Source organism: Seriola dumerili, unplaced genomic scaffold (assembly GCF_002260705.1).
Source record: "Seriola dumerili isolate Sdu_G_001 unplaced genomic scaffold, Sdu_1.0 BDQW01000242.1, whole genome shotgun sequence".
Classification (NCBI taxonomy): domain Eukaryota; kingdom Metazoa; phylum Chordata; class Actinopteri; order Carangiformes; family Carangidae; genus Seriola; species Seriola dumerili.
In genome coordinates this window covers 6835343-6855760 of record NW_019174497.1, presented here as the reverse complement: position 1 = coordinate 6855760, position 20418 = coordinate 6835343, and the positions used below count along the sequence as shown (strand labels likewise).

The 20418-nt window shown below is 42.4% G+C and overlaps 2 protein-coding genes across 5 annotated transcripts in view; both read left to right on the top strand.

Moving 5' to 3' along the window:
- The window catches only part of hsd17b12 (hydroxysteroid 17-beta dehydrogenase 12), a 19991-nt gene extending 5815 nt beyond the window's left edge, over nucleotides 1–14176 (top strand). The window contains exons 2-11 of the mRNA XM_022756020.1: nucleotides 6379–6425; nucleotides 7435–7510; nucleotides 9335–9442; nucleotides 10211–10275; nucleotides 10532–10576; nucleotides 11135–11169; nucleotides 11973–12054; nucleotides 12180–12245; nucleotides 13199–13348; nucleotides 13781–14176. Of these exons, the coding sequence (XP_022611741.1) occupies nucleotides 6379–6425; nucleotides 7435–7510; nucleotides 9335–9442; nucleotides 10211–10275; nucleotides 10532–10576; nucleotides 11135–11169; nucleotides 11973–12054; nucleotides 12180–12245; nucleotides 13199–13348; nucleotides 13781–13921 (815 nt within the window). The 3' untranslated portion in view covers nucleotides 13922–14176. The remainder of the gene's footprint in view (nucleotides 1–6378; nucleotides 6426–7434; nucleotides 7511–9334; nucleotides 9443–10210; nucleotides 10276–10531; nucleotides 10577–11134; nucleotides 11170–11972; nucleotides 12055–12179; nucleotides 12246–13198; nucleotides 13349–13780) is intronic.
- Nucleotides 14177–16526: 2350 nt separating this feature from the next.
- alkbh3 (alkB homolog 3, alpha-ketoglutaratedependent dioxygenase) overlaps nucleotides 16527–20418 on the top strand; it is a 43575-nt gene continuing 39683 nt past the window's right edge. For 3 of the 4 annotated variants that reach the window (XM_022756094.1, XM_022756093.1, XM_022756091.1), the window contains exons 1-6: nucleotides 16528–16611; nucleotides 17518–17603; nucleotides 17772–17881; nucleotides 18014–18048; nucleotides 18214–18261; nucleotides 19428–19531. In XM_022756094.1, the coding sequence (XP_022611815.1) occupies nucleotides 17528–17603; nucleotides 17772–17881; nucleotides 18014–18048; nucleotides 18214–18261; nucleotides 19428–19531 (373 nt within the window). In that variant the 5' untranslated portion in view covers nucleotides 16528–16611; nucleotides 17518–17527. Of the gene's footprint in view, nucleotides 16612–17514; nucleotides 17604–17771; nucleotides 17882–18013; nucleotides 18049–18213; nucleotides 18262–19427; nucleotides 19532–20418 lie in introns of all 4 variants that reach the window. The other variant, XM_022756092.1, reaches the window with a different exon arrangement.

The window sequence follows — 20418 nt, the reverse complement described above, 5'->3', positions numbered from 1 at the left end:
CCTTCGTGAAAACAACATCCCTCACCTGAGGAGAGTCTGTTGGAAGAACACAGGTTGTGTTAGATTGTGTTAACATTGTCAGTTTTGGTTCAACTTTGTAAAGCTGACCGGCCTTAGTTTGTGATGTGGTTTGTCTGTTAGCTCCTGATGGATGAAATGTCTGGTTTTTTTTTTTAAGAGTAGGGATCAGCAGCATAACAATCACGGTACAAAGTGTATTTGTTAGTTTGTGTTTCAGGTCATCATCCACCTGATTTTAAGTAGACACAAGTCTTTTTAAATAAAAGTTAAAGAATCATTGCATGTGTAGAGGATCCACCACTTAAAGTCCTGTCACAAACACAGGGATGTAAATGATAGTACAAGAGGCATTTTCTGTCATGCACCAAGCAGGTTTTCATGATCCTCCACCAAAGACTCCAGCAGGTGATTTCACTGATTAGCACCTCTTGAGCCGGTGAGGACGGACTAATAAAGTGAAATCACCTGCTGCAGGCTTTGTTTGAATTGAAAACCTCCACACAGTACAGTCTGTTCTTGGAAGCACGTGGACAAACTGTGAAGTTTGTTTCCTGCTCAAAAAAAAAAAAAAAAATCACCTTGTCTCAATCCAAGTAATTGTGGAGAAGGAAACTATCGATTTTTAAACGAGGCATGTGAATGACTGACTGACTGACTGGGGGGGTGGGGGGCTATTTTTGCTCTGTACCCAAATATAGATGCCGCTTCTATCTTGGGCTGCTCTGAAGTACATGTTCTCTTTTTCTGTCTCTCACCCTCCCTCCCCTCATTTCTCCCTCTCCCCCTGCCCGATCAAGCTTTATTTTTGTCGACTTTTATATTACCCATGTGACTTATCTCCCCTGCTATTTAAAGCAGTGTGTGTGTGTTTGTTTGTGTTTGAATGTAGAAGGTAGGCGGATGGAGAATGGGGTGTGTGTTTTGGGTGAGGGGGTAGGAGGGAAGAAGGGAGGGGGACTGTCTTTGGATCTTCTGCTGCATCCCTCCCTCCTATCTTTTTTTTTTTTTTTTTTTTTTTTTTTTTTTTTCCTCCCTCTGAGGTAGGAGGGGCTGCTCGTTGATAGGCGAGTTTGGGGTGCGACAGATTACATAACAGTACGTAACAAGAGCGGGGCATACAAGGACCGCAGTCTCTCCTCACTGAGAATCTTAATTGGGGATTTGGTGGTGGTGGGGAGGGTCGAGGTGGAGGTTTGGGAGGGGGGGGGGGGTGTTGCACTCATTTTAGTCCTGTCTCGCTCTCTCTTTGCATAGGAAGTTGAATTTTCCAAAAAAAACCTCACCCTCTGGGTAACTAATAGTCAAGACCACGCTAGATGTTTCTACAACTAAACACCAGATCTGCTTATTTGACTAATCTGCACACCTTCATCTTGAGAGGGAATAATCCGTGAATTAATAGAAATCGGAATCTCCATATTCATAATGATTTCCTCCTTGTTATTATGAGCTGCTCATCCTCACACGTGCCCTTTTATGTAGTCCCCAGTAATCTGCTGTTGTGAAGACTCTTTTATTCAGATATGGTTTCGTGATCACCCTGTTCTTTTTCCACTGCTCATCAGATCAGACCCTCTGTGTGTTTTTTTTTTTTTTTTTTTTTTTTTTTTTTTTTTTTTTGTTGTTTCCCCCCCCAGCTTGCATAGCTCGTGCTGGCATCAGGGGTTTAGGTGGAGGGCTGAGGATGCAGCAGCAGCCTGGTCGTCGTGGTGATTGTGATGGTGGTGGGGGATCTTGTTGGTATTCAGGTGCTGCGGCAGGCAGGCAGCTCCCAGACGAGGCAGTGCTGGCGCGCTGCTATTTTTACTCCTCCTGCTGCTTTTTTTAGACCCTCGGAATAGTGAGCAGGCAGCGGCAGGGGCTGCTCCACTGCTGAGGAGGGAGAGAGGGAGGGAGGGAGACAGAAAAGGCTGGGGGATGTCAATACCTCTGGACGTGATGTGCAGCACTAAGCACAGCAGAGCTGCGGTGCAAATGCGCCCCCGTCAGGGCGCTTTCAGAGCCAGCACCGTGGACCAGTTTTCTCAGAGGCGTAGGAATGGGGGAAACTGGGTTCAGAGCTGAGCTGCTTGAAATGAATGAGAGGCAGCGGTGCACACATCCCCTCTGCCAACACACGCATGCATACATTCATGGATTCACACATGCCTCTTCACTGGCCTCTCCCCAAATCTCCATTTTCTTTTTCATTGCACACATCACGCTCTTACGTGGTTGCCCCATCAACACACATTCACCCTTTGATGTCAGTGTGTGCTTGCGTCTTCTCTGAGCGTCAGAAGCGCTGCTGTCATTCACGTGCTTGCTTGCGTAGACCCTTTTTGTTACATTGTGTGTCACAGATGTAATGCGTTGCTCACGTGAAGGGAATTAAGTCCTGCTGGGAGCACTGGGGTGTGTATATATATTTATGTGTGTGTGTGTGTGTGTGTGTGTGTGTGTGTGACTGAACTGAACAATAGGGTTTTTGGACACTGTGTTCTGCTTGTACATCAGTGACTTATTTCCTCTCTGTTGTTTTTGCAGTGTCCAGTGTAGGTTCATCAATGAGGGGTTTTCAGTTACAGGAGGAATAACTGGCATCAAATTTCACTCTGTTGAATCTCAGGCGAGGCTGATAATGATTTGTTTTCTCCATGAATCCATAAATTATTTTAGGTTAATAATATTTTCTTTGTTTCACAAATGATGGACGGTGGCATATTGAAATGTAAAAAGGAAGGAAAAGAGGGGGGAAAAAGGAAATGTCTTAAGACTGGAGAGGAACTCTGTGTCCTCATCCCACTGTACTAGGCTACTCCCCCCCCAACACACACACACACTCTCTCCCTCCATTACACATATAAACAAACTTCACTCTGGCTCACTCTCTAGACAACGTTTATTGAGAAAATGGTACTATTATATAATGGGTGGGAGGAGTGTAGTCATTCATAAGTACAGCGCAAGGATTTAGGGGAGGGGGTGCTGTATGGGTAGGGGGCATTAGGCCCGGGGGGAAGGGGGGTGGAGGAGTAGGTTGGCTGCCGATTAAGTGGTGATAAAGTCATTTGAGTTCTGACGTTCTATTTATTTTTTATTTTTTATCCAGATGTTTGCTTTTCTCCAAGTGGATGGAGGGATTATTTGCCACTGGATCATGCTTCCCACTTTTCCATCCACTGCACAAAATCCCCTTTACATACTTCAGTTTTACACCCCTCATTTAATTCCATTACAGTGTTTCAGTATTTCAGTTCAGTTTTGGTTAAATTATTACTTCCGTTAAAACAAGTAAAACAAACATCTGTATTAACTGTTTTGAGAGGGCAGAAATGGAAATTATTTAAAAGTGACTTTTTTTTTTTTTTTTAATTGCCAGATTCTTGTTCCTGTTCTGATGTTACACTTTATTTTAACCACTTGGATTTCAAATGGTGAAACCGCATCAGAACAAGAATAATGGTCTTTAATGATGTTTTAGTAAAAGGATATTTAGCACCTCCTCTAATAGAAACAAGCAGAGTGGAGGTTTTCCACTTGAAACGCAGCAGATTTGACTGATAGAAAGATGAGGGCCAATCAGAGCCCTCACCTTTTTCGGGAAGAATTACCTGTTTCTAAAAGAGACGATGCTTTTTACAGTATTCTGAAAATGCATGGCATGTATAGTCTGAACACATGCACAGTCTGACACGCAGCACACGGTAAAGTACTGTATGTTCTTGGCTGTCAGGTTGAAGCTCAAAAGGTGATGCTGTACATGCATTATAAGCACATAATGCATAATTGCACACTATCCTCTTTTAGGTTAAAGGTCAGCGACACTCTACGTGCTTTTAGGTGCATAACACATTCTCATACGCAGGTGCAACTCTCTGCACCTGAAACTCAGCCACGCAGTGGAATGGCATGCGTCCCAGCTGCCTCTCTGTGGGATGCAATAGTTATCCAATGTGACTGGAATGTGGTCGGTGCAGTCGGCCCTCTTTATTTATTTTATAGTGTGTGTGTGTTCTGGTCGTCTGTTTCAGCTGACGTGGCCTGTCATTTCTTCCTCGACAGTGTCGTGGGCCTGGTGCGAGGAGAATCATAGAGGCTATACATTAGCAGTCAGGGCTTTTCTTCACTTGTTGGTACAAGATGTCTCAGAAGGCTCGCTTGCTGTTACCAACTAGCAACCTCGTAACTACAGTCGTGTTTGTTTGTTTTTCTTGTTTTTTTCATGATCTGCACGGTTTCATGCTCCTTCATTTATACTCCTTCAGCACTCATCAGATAAACTCCAAACCTGCATGATAGTTGTCTGAAAAGAGACATATTTCTTTACAGTGTCTGGCGAACTGACATTTCAGTAACATGAGGTTTTCAGCTGCCGACTATGATCCATGATGTGTAATATTTCCAGGGGTATTCTGGCGTCTATGTTATAGAGGAGTCTTATTCACTTCACAAGAAGCTGATTTTTATGTCGAGGTGGTTGCTGTCCCCCTTCCCGCCCCCCTCAGCCATTTTACTTTGCAGTGAATGTAGCCTCTCTGTGCCTCTGTTTGCCCCCACCTGCATCTGCAACCAGAGCCTGCTTTGGTACAGCCCGCGCCCATTGAGGCTTTTCTGCCATGGAGCGTTTCATTCTTAACACGGGGGGTTTAAAAATAACCAGGGATTCTGCTCTCTTTTCACTTTTGACTTTGTGCTACTCTCTCTCACTCTCACTCCTCTTCTCTCATTCACTCATTTGTTCTTCTCTCCCCCACCCCTCCTCCTCCTCCTCCCCATCTCCCCCGCTCCTCCACTGCCATCTCTATTCTGTCTCTTTCTCCTTCACTCATTCGTTCTCTTGCTTTGCTCCAGTTCTATTTTTAGCCACCTCCAGGATCCCTCCTCAGCCCCCCCCTCCGTCTCCCCACCACCACCATCACCACCCTCCCTCCCTACCCCACTTCACCCTCCTTTCTCCTGCTCCATGTTCGTCATCGCTCCCTCCTCTCTGCATCCCCTCTCTCATCTTGTCTTTTTCCTGCTCTCCAGCTCTTTGCCAGAGAATGTCCTCTACCTCCATTAATCTTTCATCAAGCCTTGCTAATAATATATTCATGATGCACAACTATGTGTGTGCGTGTATATTCATGTGTACACCCAATCCCTACCTCACCACCACCACTTTGTCCTGTCTGTTTTTCCACCCCCCCCTCCCAATCACCCGTCAGTCAAGCAGGGGCAGGGGTTGATGGGCAGTGAAGGTTTAAAAATAGCCCTGCTTGCTTGACAAGGTGAGGAGAACTCTGAACACAAGAAGAACATCAGCTCCCCTCTCCGTCTTCGTCCTCCTCGCGCTTCGGCCTCTTTACCGTCTTTTGTTGTGCTTCTGTGAAATCTTTCCTCTTGCTTTCACCAAACCGCTCTGGCTCTGGTTTTGCCACCGTTTACGTTTCCTCCACCTTTTTCGTCTAAACTACAGATATACACTTGATTGAACCATTGCCAGTCAGATTTGTCCGTACGCTAAACTGATAAAGGATTCAATGCTGTGTTCGTGTGCAAGAAACCCTAATCGTGATCTTGAAAATCAGCTGCTCTCAGTGAAGTATCAGGGGGTGTTGAAGGCTTTGTGAATCCTATACTGTCTCCTATCTCTGTTCTGCTTTAATCTATATCATCTTATCTCCACCTCTTTACAATCTCCGTCCCCTCTGTTGTCTTTGCAGCTCAGTCTTTGTGATTAAACTCCTATCTATACCATCTCAGGGTTTATTATATGCATCTCCACTCCAAAATGAAACTGTGCATCTCATACAAAAGAAAACATCATCGTAGAGCTTAGAGAGAGAGAGAGAGAGAGAGGCTTTCCCAAATAGCAGGACAATAGTGTAGTGGGGTGTGTCCGCCAACGGATTTGCTTCCTGTGAACTGTCCTGTCTGTCACCCATAAAGTCCTCCAGGTTTAGCTTCATATTGGTGCGCTGAGCCATTATGATGACAACTGGAAGTGGTCAAACCTGAAGTGAAGGTGTGTCGTAAGAATCTGAACAAAGAGGATCACATTTGTGTGTGTGTGTGTGTGTGTGCTTTTTATGTGTGACTGTCACATGATGCATGTAGTGCAGAGTAATGAGTCAGTCTACAATGACTAAGTATGTGACTAAGGTCTTTTGACAGGGTTAAAATAGGTAAACTGAGATCAAACAAAGTGAAACCATAGTTTCAATCAGATCATTAATCCTCAGGGAATATGAACCATCTTTTCACTTTTGGAGACTTCTCTGGAGAGCATCTCCTCCCTTATTAGGTGAACAGAAGTTGACTTGACCCCTGCTCTTCTACAGAGTATAGTGGACAACCTATCCTGACCTCTTTTTCTACTTTCTGTCTCTCCAGTTGTGACGGGAGCCACGGATGGAATCGGGAAATCCTATGCGGAGGAGGTGAGGCTTCTGGACCCTTATTTATTTCATTTCTTTCACAGGAAAGCTGTGACTCATATACACACACACACACACACACACACACACACACACACACACACACACACACACACACACACACGCATACACACATCGTGTTCACTCATAGGCCACGGTAGGAGAGAGCTCTTACAGGCCTATTAACGTGGAAGAGAGTCCTCACACGCACATGCATGCACACTTCAACCAGAGCTCATAGGAAGGTAACAAGCACACGTTGAATAGGGGCTACCCTGCCACGTGTTTGGCCCATACTAGTGATGTAGGGCCTTTGACTCATACTGTTGCTGTGGGGCTAGCCGCCCGTCACACAACGGCAGGCCACCATTTTACCCAGTGTGTTTATGCCATGCAGGGTTTTCAGGCATGTTAATATTTATGCAGCGACTCACTAGTTCTCACATGGAGCATGATCAGTCCTCCTCTGTGCCTTTAATAATCTGCAAGGTGCATTTGCTCACTTTTCCCTGCAGCATGCCCCGCAAGATCAACCTAGCTTAGCTTAGCACCTCACGTAGAAACAAGAAGGGGAAAGCACCTGTTTGGAATAGGGTGAAAATTCAGACTTGCCACCATCACAAGTCAAGCCTGAAGTTCTCAAAAGTCTCTTGTTTGCTCTCTTCTGGAAGCATGTGTCCAACAAAGTGAGCACAACAAGGATGTTTACACATGCAAATACACACAGGTGATTGAGCGAAGTCCGCTGGATACAGTTTGGATGATATATCGCCAATGCTCTGCCGGTCATCTCATCCAGAGTTGAAGCATACAAACTTAACTCTCTCACTTCAAAAGTTGGATCTTGTTTTCTGTCTCATCATTTTCATATCATCATATATGTAATTTCTGGGCACTGAAGTTCAAAATCTTGTCTGTCAACACTGTATATGATTCTGCCTTCAATATATGAAAAGAAATCATCTTGTCAAACTTGTGCGACCTGTTGCTAAGCATTTCTTTTCCTTTCTAGCTTGCTCGTCGTGGATTTGCCATGATGTTGATCAGTCGCTCCCAGGACAAGCTGGAGTACGTGGCAAAGTCACTTGGTAAGTGTGTAGAAAAGTGTGTGTGTTTGTTTATCTCCACAACATCATGGAAACCTGTTCGGGTTGAGCGCACAGTGAATGGGCTGATGAGGATGTGTGTATGGGCAGGCAGTGACGTGCAACCTCTCATCCCATCGGCTACAGGGTTTCCCAGGCCTTGACAGTGGGGCATATTCTCAACATAAGGAGTTAAAATATAGTCAATAAAGAAGAAAACTGTTTTGGAGACTTGTACAGACTTATACATGTTAGCATAAGTTTGTCCCAGATGTGTTACTCTGTACAAAGTGGATGCACTAACTTCCATTTTCAAAAACATCATTTTGTGAGTAGTTTCACTGTTCAGATTTATCCTGCAAATCCCATTTTTCACGCCCTTTTGCATCCTGCTAAGTCACGCCTTTGCTCTGTTTAAATGCGAGTGAATTGGAAAACATGCAGCCAACAAAGCAGGCTGTTTTTTTTTTTTGTTTTTTTTTTACTTCCTCACTAATGGTATGAAGAAGGAGATATTAAATATCTGGCCTGATTGAGGAAGCTCTTGGACCAGCCTGTTCCTCTTTGTTACATTTGTTAGACACAGATCAGGCTTTTTCCTCATTCTACTCCACACAGAACAGAAGCCACAAAATAGTAAACCAGTGTCCGTATGAAAGGAGAAACTTTTTTTCCTCCTCCTTGCTGGCCTGTCTCCAGATCTGAACAGAGACTGAATGGTGAGTGCCCCCCCCCCCCCTTGTTCAAATAGTGCCCTCTCCCCCGGCTCACTCTCTTTCCATCTGTCTCTGACGTCTCCCACAGCGCAATTTCCCCTGTCGTGCTTCAAGTCCACAGAGGGGGCTGATGGGTAGTCACGAGCGGGGTGCGGCGTGCCAAACTCTGGCACTCCTCTCTCACGATTAGTTTGACAAAACCACCCTCCTTCGTGTGTAACTGGGCAACCCACCCTGACCCACCTATAATTTCATTGTTGTAAATGTTTCTCCTCTCTCTTACGCGGCCATCTCATTTGACTCTTGAACGCACCTACTTGGCAACCCCAAATTACTGCTCCAATTTGGCAACCCGAGCCTTCATATTTCTGCTTCCTTGCCGCCACGTCTGAAGCTGCTTTTATCATTTTCTTTTGACGTGCACTAACAGTGGTTGTGATGACTTAACTGCATATAGATTCCAGGGGTGGTCCAACCCATAACTCCCTCTTTTTTTATTTTACTCACCCCACCTCACATCCCCTCTTAGCCCCCCCCCCTCCTTGTTTCCCCCTCGTCTTAACTCTGACTGAACACACACTGACACACTACTGGTCTGTACCGAGGCACATCCCAGGAATTTTCCTCCTATAACTCCCTCCGCCACCTATCAGCTAAACGAGTCTTTGGACAATAAATTCTAATTGCAGCAGGCGCGTCAAACATGACGACGGAGGGAGGGAGGGAGGGAGGGAGGGGAGACAGTTGCTCGGCTGGTTTGTTGGTATGCAGTGCCCTCTTCAGTTCGAGCCTGACAGTGACCGGTTTCATGCTGCTTTCATTTGAATGGATCCAGGGTTTTGAAACAGGGGATTGCTCTGTTGTAACGAGCTTTTGCACGATGTGCTGGCCGACTTGTGACACATTGAATGCATGGTATGGGTGTGTGCTGGGGTGTGATGCCATGATCTTTTAAGGAAGATGAGTGATCTTAAATGTGCAACCTTCTAATCTTTGATCTTCTGCGGTCAACCATACAATGTCACTTTCTTTTCCACAGTTTAAAACACTTGCCACGCACAGATATGATTGCAAACCTATAATTAATGGACGCTTGTTTCTCTTTTCACAGAGGAGCAGTTTAAAGTAGAGACTAGGACCATTGCGGTTGACTTTGGCAAGACGGACATCTACCCCAAGATCGAGGCGGGGCTGGCCGGTTTAGAGATCGGTGTTCTTGGTAAGAGCTGATTGTTTCTTTCTTCTAAACCTCTGATGGCAGGACAGTGTTCATCCCTGCAGTCAGTCCAGTGTGGTAAACTGTTGTATTGCACAGAGACAGAAATGATGAAGCCCTATCCGTACACGCTACACATCACTGAAGGCTGAACATTTGACATTCACTTGCAATGTGTATTCAGTTAGTGTGAGATGGTGATGAGACACTTAGAGTCAGGGCCCATCTTTGTTTCACTGCCTTTTGGATTTCACAAACACCAGCCATCGCTTGTCTTGTCCAGGTCGTGCAACACTTCTTAAAGTCATTTGATCCATTTTAAACTCGCTCATTTACATACTTAAGGTGACATCTTTGTAGTTTCACTGTGAAAAGTTGGCACTATGCAAATTTTTCTTCTACTTTCTTGAGACATGAAGCAGAGAAGAAGGGAGGGGGGGGGGGGTCAGCCTTGCACTTAACAAGCTTTTAAGACTTTTCAGAAAAACTAAATTCCAGCTGTTTGTGTAGATGTTTCGACTTGTCGACTCTAGAGTTCATGTTGTACTTTTTGGTTGAACATTTAAGGAGCTCTTTGTCCTTTTTTTTTTTTAACCAATTGTGCTCTACTGGTTGTAAGGTGTGGCTGTGTGTAGTGTGGAGTAGACGTCTGTCTGTGTCGTGTTTGCTTATGCTGCCACCTTATGGTAGAAACTTCAGCTAGTTTGAGTTATCCAGCACCAGGTTATTTTATGAAAACGGTAGAATAATCTTCTTTTTTGTCTTTAACAGTCAACAATGTTGGTGTGTCTTATCCCTACCCTGAGTACTACCTCCACATTCCTGATCTGGACAATGTGAGTTTTTACTTCTCGTTATTTCATCTTCATTTGTGGATGGAAATTCTCTTTTGCTGCTAGTTTTCTGTTATTAAAAGAGCACAACTTAGAAATAAGTGAAAAAGCAAATGAAATTGTCATTTTCAAAAAAAGCTTTTCTTTCTTTTATGCTCCTTATTTTACCGCTATCTGCTGCCTTCCTGTATCCACCTCTGTATGAACACATGACCTTAACATGTGAGTGTTTAGCTGACTGGCACTTTCTGTGTTGCAGTTCATCACAAATATGATCAACGTCAACATGACCTCAGTGTGCCAGGTGAGTCTGACTCTGTACTGAAGGACTTTTCCTCCTCGGAGAGGCAGATGCATTTAGCCCAGTGATTGCAACCGACATGTTTACATCACGTCCCAAGTGTTTGTTTAAACTTGATCCATGGGTTTTACTTTCCTCCTCACTTTTCCCCCTTTTTATTTTTTGTTCTTCTCCTCCCTCTTCTTTTTCCTCCTCCTCTTCTGCTGTTTCTACCATGGTACCTGCAGTGTCTCAGTTGTTCCCAAAGCAACGGTGGACTACACCAACGCTGTCTGTACTCGCCACCCACGCAACTCTCTCTCTCTCTCTCTCTCTCTCTCTCTCTCTCTCTCTCTCTCTCTCTCTCTCTCTCTCTGTCGGTCTCTGTCTCTCTCTCTCTCGCCGTCTCTTTCTCTCTCTCCCTCCTACTTTTAGTTTTTTTTTTTTTTTTTTACTTATTCATTTATTTTATAAAACTCTTTCCCTTCTTCCCTAGTCCCCTCATTCTCCTTCATGAGTTTTGTCATTGTTTTTGTGTGGTGGTTGATGTTAACCAAGCTTGTGTTGTTGTTGTTCTTTTAGATGACCCGTCTGGTGCTGCCCAGAATGGCTGAGAGGTGAGTTAAACGATAGGCTTCCATGTTTTGCGACATGACTGCAGTCAAATATCAGTGTCGTGAATAAGGGACTGTGTCTCAGAGCTGCACGAGGAATCTCAAAATTAAACAAAAACCTCTTCTTTGTGTTTTTGAAGAGTGATGTTTGGGAGACCACTGTTCATAAACATGACTCTTTTATCAAGAAGGGGCACAAGAAATCCTCCCCAAGCCCTTTCCATCACTGCATCTCTCTTTCCCTCTCCTCCTTTGTTCGCAATGCTGACAAGCTTTCAATTCACACAAAGTGCTCTTCCCACCCGATTGGCTGCTCTGTTCCCATGTGACTCGTGCTGGCCAATAGCAGCGCAGGCACATTTGGTGCCGTGTGAGGCTGGAGCGTCGCTCCACTACATCACTGCAGCAACAGGCTGCCATGGCAACGCACACGGCCACTACCACACTGTTTTAGTGTGTGTGTGTGTGTGTGTGTGTGGAACATGACTTTGTGTGTATTTGGCAGTGTGCTGAATGTGTATAGACACTGGGTTCCCACAGACATGGGAAACCAGTGAAAGTTTGTCAATCTGAAGGAAAAAATTAAGCTTTAAAAACACGTCTGAAAATACATATTTGCACAGTTCTGGGATCAGTGCTTCACATGTTGAGGAAAGCCCTGTGGTTATAGATTTGTGTTACGGCAGCAGCACTGAAATTTAATTCATTCAAAACTTGTTCCTGATACAATCATGAATGTTGTCTTTGCATCACAGACTATAAAGCAAAGTTCTTGTCGTAAATCTACCCTGTCGTGTTTTTCTCAGGTCCAAAGGTGTTATCCTGAACATCTCCTCTGCCAGCGGCATGTACCCCGTCCCTCTGCTCACAGTCTACTCTGCCACAAAGGTATGTGCCACATCTGGACTTTTGAATAATATTGGTTTTATCTGCTTGTTTCTTCTGGCTGGTGATAACTTTTTACAGACTGATATGTTAATTCTGACTCTTTCCTCCCCCTCCTCTGTGTGCAGGCCTTTGTGGATTTCTTCTCTCGTGGCCTTCAGGAGGAGTACAGGCGTCAGGGCATCATCATTCAGGTGAGTTTGAGGCTTGTCTGGTGGAGTCATTGGAGGTTTTGAGTGCAAAACTTTCCTTTAGTTGTTATGAGCTGTGAGGACACTGAGGAGGCAAAACAGTGTAGCGTTTTGTTTTGGTACAAATTTTATTTTCTATTTGAAATGTTGAGTCCTTACATTGTGTAAAGCATCCTCTACACCCCACCTTTTGTAAGGTTTAGTGCATGTGATCCACGCACCGTTTGGACTGTGCCGGCTGGGTCGGGCGCTGTAGACCAAACTTTCAATGTGGCTTTAAATTGAAGATTATTAAAAAAAGAGAAAATGAGTGGAAGAGATGATGATGTATTAAAATCTTTGAAGATATATGAAGGATATGAAATCTGCCCCTTTTGATGCTTTTGAATTCTACTCAAAAGAAGTTTTTACAAAAAAAAAAAAAATAAAAAAAATCGAACCCATTGCTCTCAGCCAATCAATGGAATAAATGCATATTCATGAATGATGTGTCTGATAGGCCATTTTTATCCCTTTTTTTTTTTTTTCAGCAGAGGCAGTTTAAAAAAATATGATGTTCCACATAAGGCTTGTTTGTTCTGTTTTTAGTGCCCTCTAGTATTCATTCATGTGCCACCTTGTGGTTGGACTGGGTACAACAGTTTCACCTCAGCAAACCTCAGTGTGTTTTCACCTGATAACCCCAGTCACCAGAGCAGCTCACAGCAAAGACTTCATGTATTTTAGTATGAAGTGCATCTTAACAGCGGCAGTGGTCAGTCTCTCAGGAGGACACATTATCTGATGTCGTTTAAATGCTCATCATACAGCTTTTAATGTCTGTGCTGCAAATCTGTATTTCTTTATATCTTTTATACTAACCTGAGGAAGAACAAGGAGTTATGGGTTTTTAATTTTTTAGATGTTCTTCTTTTGTTCAAAGTTCATTTCACACGTTTCTTCTTTGTTTTCTGCAGAGTGTGCTGCCCTTCTTTGTGGCCACTAAGATGACTCGTATCAGGAAGCCCACGCTGGACAAGCCGACCCCAGAGCGCTACGTGGCAGCTGAGCTCACCACTGTGGGTCTGCAGAGTCAGACCAATGGCTACTTCCCCCACGCTGTCATGGTAAGAAGTGGAAATACTGAAAAAATATGGAACTATGTGGGAATACAACAAGTAAACTTAAATGTTGTTCTTAGTTATGGTGTTTGGGAATTTAACGCTGGACTATGTGGCACAGTAATTGATTTTAATGCCCCTATTTTGGACTTTTAATGAAATCAGTTGCAATATAATATCCCGGCTTTATGTGTTGTCTGAGTCAGTTTGAGTTAACTTTCTTTTTTCTTTTTTTAAAGTATGAATTGCACATTTTCTGCTTAGTATTTTAGGTGGTACACAATAAATATAAACGATATGAAACTTTTTCAATATGTCTTGGAAAAGTTATTTAGCCAAATCATTTATTTTTATATTTTCATGTAAGGATTAAAGCCTGAATATTAAAGTTTAAAATGATTATAAACCCATGCACTTTTTTTTGTTTTTGTTTTGCAGGGTTGGGTGACCACCAAGCTGGTGCCGAGCAGCATTGTCATCTTCCTGGGAGCCCGTATGAACCGCCTGCAGCGTACCGGGTACCTGCACAGGAGGAAGCTGCGGGAGCAGAAAAACGGAGCGAGTTTGAAGAGCGAATAGGAATTCGGCAGACGGTTCTGCGGGCAGCCTCATGCTGTTCTGACCCAGTGCAGTGTTTAGAGAAGGGAGATGGTGTTTTTGATTGATCCTCCAGGGTTGCCTGAGATTTCAACTTTGTGCCTTAAGTAAAGTTTCACATCAGAGGGTGTGTATGACTCTGGGTTTAAAAACAGCAATGTGCCCTGATGTGATTTGTCTGGAGAGAAACAGCCAAACAAGGAAGGAGCTGAAATGATGAAAAAAAAAAAAAAAAAATGCTGCTCTTGGCAAAGGACACTAATATTTTTGTCACTGACACTGATGGTGGAATTTATGCAGCTGAAAAATGAGTGATTTGTTAACCCTGCTGTTGTAAGCAGTGGAAATGGTGGTGGGCATTTTTTTATATATACATGTATATTTATTATGTTTGTGTGAACATACAAGCCAAACTCCTCCAAAGGAACTTTAGTCCTGTTTACAACTCATTGAGCCATTTAAAGATGACAACTTCTGCTGTCTTTCATGTCAATTTATTTGCATCACTGAGCTGTAATCATCAACCACTGCCTCTGTCTTCCTTTTTTTTTTTTTTTTCTCTATGATATTGTGTGATTACAGTATATTTAAATATTTGTGGTGGGTTTTTGTTGCACCAGTATCTAAACCAAAGCATAGTTATCTTATTAAACCCAAAGTGCCTTTCTATGTCATTAATGCTGCAAACGGTCAAATTCAATGAGCAGGTATTGAGAAGTGATGATGTACTGTTAAAGGATGTAATTCAACTGATGTGAAACTATGTGAACTATAGTTGCTCAATTTTCTGCCTTGTTTTATTAAAATGTAAACCCACCAAAGTTTCTCACAGGCAAGAACAAGTAAGTGAACCATTTGGAATTGCCTGCGTTTATGTATAAATTTGGTCTGATCTTCATTTAAGTTACAGTTGTGACCAAACAGTCTATTTTAACTAATAAAACAAATCATTGTATTGTTCTTGTCTATATTGAAAACATCAAATATTCACAGTGTAGGTTGGAAAATGTGTGCAAACCCATCGGCTAATGACATCAACAGAAGCTAATTGGAGTCGAGAGGTAGTATACGTCAATGACACCAGATCGGAGGTGTGGATTAAAGCTCCTTTTGAGTTATAAAAAAATAAAAAAACTCAAACATTTAGAGTTTGTTTATTTTCATAAATTGGGAAGGATTACAAAGTGATTTCAAATATTCATCAGTCCACAGCCAAACAAACATGTCTACCAGTAGAGTTGATTCAGTACTGTGGCTACTCTCCATAGAAGTGAGGGTCCAGCTAAGATGACTCCAAAGGTTCAACACAGAACACTCTGAGACGAAAGCTTATAGGACTCATTGGAGCTGGTTAACATCTGCATCCGTGAGTTGACCATCATGCAAATCATGGTGCATGGCTGCACCTGTTGGAGTGGCCCAGTCAGAGCCCAGACCTTAACCCAGTAGAGATGCTGTGGAGTGACCTGCATCTCTTTACAGTTGATCTACAATTGAATACCACATATGACTTGGTTTGACCTGTGACTCAACTCAACAGCTTTGTGAATCCTTTTCCTTTGTAAACAGTCTTTTAATATGCTTGGAAATTGAAATTTGAATTTCTACATGTAAAATGACTAATTACCCTGCTGATGGCAATTTATATTTTATACTGTTTGTTAATAAAAGCTTTGGCATTAAGCATAGGGTTTTGTCTTGTTTTTTTTTTTTACAAATAGATGGATCAAATTCCAGCTTTAAAGACTTTTGTGCACAAGCCTGAAAATAATGTACCCAAAATAAAAAGGGTACTGTTCTTCAACCCTTTAGATTTCAGTTCTGTCTCCTTTGAGAGGCAACTCTTTAATTTTTACAACCTAAAAGTTAGAATGAATAGAAGAGATACTGAACTTTTCAGAATAAAATGGGAAAGTAGTAGTGCCTTTGGAACCATGGCCATAAGTCTGAATCACTTCTGTGTCAACAGCTGTGATATAGGGATGATCCTCCTGATGCTTTGCACAGATGGAATCAGGAGACTTAGAGCTTTCAAACAATGTAGGCTATAATTTGTCAAGGTAGTGTCAAGACTGAGTCCGGTACAGACCAAAACACACTTAAAGTAGCAAGGCCAAAGCCTCCCACGGGTGCGACGGTGTATTTTAAAAGGATAAACACAATTAGATTCAGACAGTAGTGGAAAGAAGTACCCAGAACTTTTACGTCAGTAAAATTAGCAATAACACATTGCAAAAATACTGTTACTGTGCATGTCAAACTTCGAGTAAAAGTATACAATATCAGTAAAATGAGAAAACGATACTCATTATGCAGACTGTCCCCTGTTAGACTGTAAGTCATATTTCATGAACTGATCCAAAGTGGTGAATGGAAAATCTTAATGCTACAGCAAACTGACCTGTAACTACAGCTGTCAGTTTATCATAAATCCAGTATTTCACCTTGAAATGTTATTGTGTAAAAGCGTAAAGGAGGTTAAATAACAAATGTACAAATGTGTAGTTGCTTTACACCAGAATGGGACGGAACCATAGTTTCAAATGAAATTACGAGTAGGAATTGTTTTTGTGTAACACAAACGCTATGGCCGTCAAACAGCAGGCATCCCACATTATGTGAACTTGTCTCTTCTCTGAGAGCTGTATTTTTGTGTTTCCGCTGCCACTTAGGTGAGTAATTTAAAGATTTGGGTCAACATTAGTGAACTGGGTGTTTGTTCTAAATTCTGACCTTTACAGAGTGTTACTAACTTTAGGTAGGTTCAGCTAACTTAGCACAGGGACGAGCTAGCATCTTAACCATGGTTTGTCTCAGTCAGATTTCTCCAACTGAAATACTCCGTGACTGATAGTTTCTGAAATTATCCGATTAAAGAATCGACAAATTTCTTATTTCTTAATTAGCAAAAAGTGAGTGTGGACATAAAAAGAGTAGGATGATGAAAAGGCTAGTTCTTAGCATTCAAAAGGGTCATGTAGATGAGCAGTTCTCGGGTAGGTTGATGCTACAGAGCACACATAGACTACAGCATAAATGAAAATGCCACTAGAAACACATACAGCACATATATAACAGCAACAGATATCACAAAGGACTACAAAGACTATAGCATTACGAGCAAATACTAAAGGCACACTGCACACAAAAGAGTACACGAATACTAAAGGCCCTTGGCACACACAGACATACACAGAAAGAAAAAAAATAGAACAGGAGATGTACAAATGTTTGACTCTCTCAGTTGTAGATGCCAATTCCCTCAGTGTTACCGCTAACTTTACTGCTGGGCCGGGGAGGGAAGACAGACGTGTTGCTTCCACACATGGTGTAACTTTGTCCTTATAATCAACAGGAAATAGTTAAAAATAAAAGATGGATTCAAATTTATGGGTTATAATCACCAGAAAAAAAGAAAATCCCACATTCCCTCTGGAAGCATTTGTGTACATAAATATTAAGTGTCTCTTGGTTTCTTAGGAGAAATGTTGCACAAGTGATCATCAGTGTTTCTGTTGGCCTGAGAGCAGTTTGCGTCCATGTTGATGAAAAGTTTCTTCATGTTTCGCACCCAGCAGATGTGATGTGATGTCAGATAAGCGTCAGCGTGCCAGAGTCCAGGGCTCCTGGGCCAAACAGCTGCCAAAACACACAGGACCAACAGGTCATTTGTTTAAACTGTTGTATTGGTAGAATGTGACTCCTCACTAAAATAGATTTTTATTTATACATTTACTTATTTATAGCCATGATGCTGCTATAACATTTATAACATTTCTTTAATTTATAACATTTGCATATAACAGCTTCTTATTTATGTTATTCAAAACAGGTGCAGTTCCAAACAACCATCAACCCACAAATGTCAACCCAGCTCCTAGTTCCTGGGGATTTGGGCCACAGAAGACATCTAAGACATTTGAGTTTCATCAGCCCTCTAAGGTAAACAGTTAACAGATAAAAAAAAAAAAGGAGTAATCACTGAATTTGGGGAAAATTGGTCTTTCACAATGTGTTATATATATTTTAATGACGTGCTCCCTCCCTCTGTTTCTTGTCTTTATTTCATTACAGCCAATCAGAGATGTTCCACCAGAGAAGGATATAGAGTGAGTTGCATATTTCTGTATGTGTTGGATAGAGCTCCTCATGGTTTTGTTTCCTGTAACATTGCTTTTAAATTCATTTCTGTTGTTTATAGTGTGATATCTTGGCTGGTAAATTCAATGTGTACTGTGCACAGAATGACTAACACATCATTTTGCTCCGGACAGACATGCGGGTGATTTTGAGATCAGCCATGGACCGTCAGGAGTGTCCAGGTGAGAACAGTCTAAAAGTGAGGGAGCCTTACTGAGAGGAAAGTAAAGGTGAAACAACAAATTAACCAAATGGAAAAGAGGAGAATGAAAGGGATGGGACAGGACCAAACAAGTGCATTTATAGCTGATGACAAATCTGTGTTAGAGTTTAAAATCCACTAGATGGCAGTAATCCAACAAGTAATATCTTGTATAGCTCTTATTTAATATTATGCCTCCTACCCCACCTGTGGTATGACCCATGTTTTTAATAGATCCTGAATATGCAGTAGTATGTGCTGCACATATGGCAAACTGGTTTTTAAAATGACAACCAGAATTTCAATTTACTTTTAAGGCATTTAGATGATCCTTTTGTTAAGACTAGAATACCACATTCAAGCAACAGAAATCTTACAGTCAATATTCTGTGCCTGGTCATGTGTGATTCTGTGACTGTGGTCCTGGATTCATCCTGTACAAGAGAAGTTCTGTGGAACAAAGTAAAATAAGAGAAAAAAATGAACTGAAAAAGATTGATTGTTTCTAAATTCAGATCCATCTGTGGTAGCCACCGTCTGTGACCAAGTGTCCTTGAACAAGGAGAAAATCACAGTCTCTTGCTGCATTGCTCTTTTGCCAGTCTTTACAGAAGTGAAACCAACCACTCTGTACTGCTACTACCTGTTATTCCAGTCCTATTTGCAACCCTACAAGCCTCAGATCATGTGCAACAGTTAATCACAAAGGGACACTAACACCAACCATCTGCTAAGTCCTGGTAAATGTTAGTTTTTGATTGTTATTTATGCCAATTTAATCAAACACTCGGTGGATAAACAACCAGCATGTATGCTGTTGTCATACTGAAAGGTGAAGCTGAAGTTTGGAATCCAGTATTATTGGTTCTTTGACTGATCAAATAAAAGCTTAGTTTCCTGCTCGTGTATTCTTGACCACCGTTTTGGGGTAATTTTATGCCTTCATCAGACAGGTGACAGGAAGAGGTCCATGTCTAGACTTGAACCAGGGATTTATGATTGACACCCTTAAGCCACTAGGATGCCCCAATTTGCACTATCCTGTACAAACACTAATTATAAGACCTACATGCTGTATATGTCCATGTTACTTTTATGGATACTTAGTTGGTGTCTGTGTGTATGTTTTGTCTTCCATCTGTCCAGACTGCGGCTGCTGCCTGGGTTTCTCCCCCCGGAGGAGGCTGACTGGATGTTCAGTAAGCTGTTAGCAGAGCTTCCCTGGTCCCAGAAGACCAACTACAGACAGGGTGCGTACCAGAGGCTTAAGAACAAGCAGCATGAAAGGGGTGAAATGTGAACCTGTGACTGGAAGCTGAAGGATATCTGAATTTGCATAAAAATACCCAGTTCCGTTCCATTAGCTGTACCACTTATCCTTCGAGGGCCACAGGGCATAAAAATATACACAGTGGTACTTGTCTGGTGCACATGCCACATTTCTTTTTAATCCAAGTACAGTATGTCTTGAGAAGATTAGACCAATGTAACAAAAGGCAAAAACTGCAGCCACTCTGTCCTTGCACGTGGGTAAGTTGTGCAAAGGCTTCGTTTTGCAAAAACAGTTGGCAAAGAACAGCTCACACATTGTACCCGGACAGACTAGATACAGTGACACTGTTGAGATGCAGCCCCACTGCCACAGAATCAGCCTTTCTCTCAGCTGGCTCTCGTCCATCTGTGTGTTATTGTGTGATATCTCTGTTTGTAGCGCACAAACAGCGTGACGAAGACTGGGTGATTTCTAAACACTGACCACACAGACAAGTTGTGCAATCCTCTATCCATCCCTCCTCAGACTTTGTCAACAAAATCCATGTGGCGTTTGGGTTAAAGAGGAAGTAGTGGAAAACAGATGTTAACCCTTCACCGGTCACTCCTCCTGCATCTTCTGTCATTTATCCTGCCTTGTTTTTAAAACTCGCTTGACTCAGTTTTTCCAACCATTGCTCAGGACTCTAATCTGGGCCCTGTGAGTGGGTTAAGGTTTTTCTTAATCTTTCCCCCTGATAGTATCTTTTCATGGAAAGAGTAAAGCTTTTGAGAGTTGATAAATGACCACACATATTTATAAATATTACCTCAAGAGGCCCTGAGTAATTTAGTGCCATAAAAAGTGATGGCTGCTCGAGCTGTT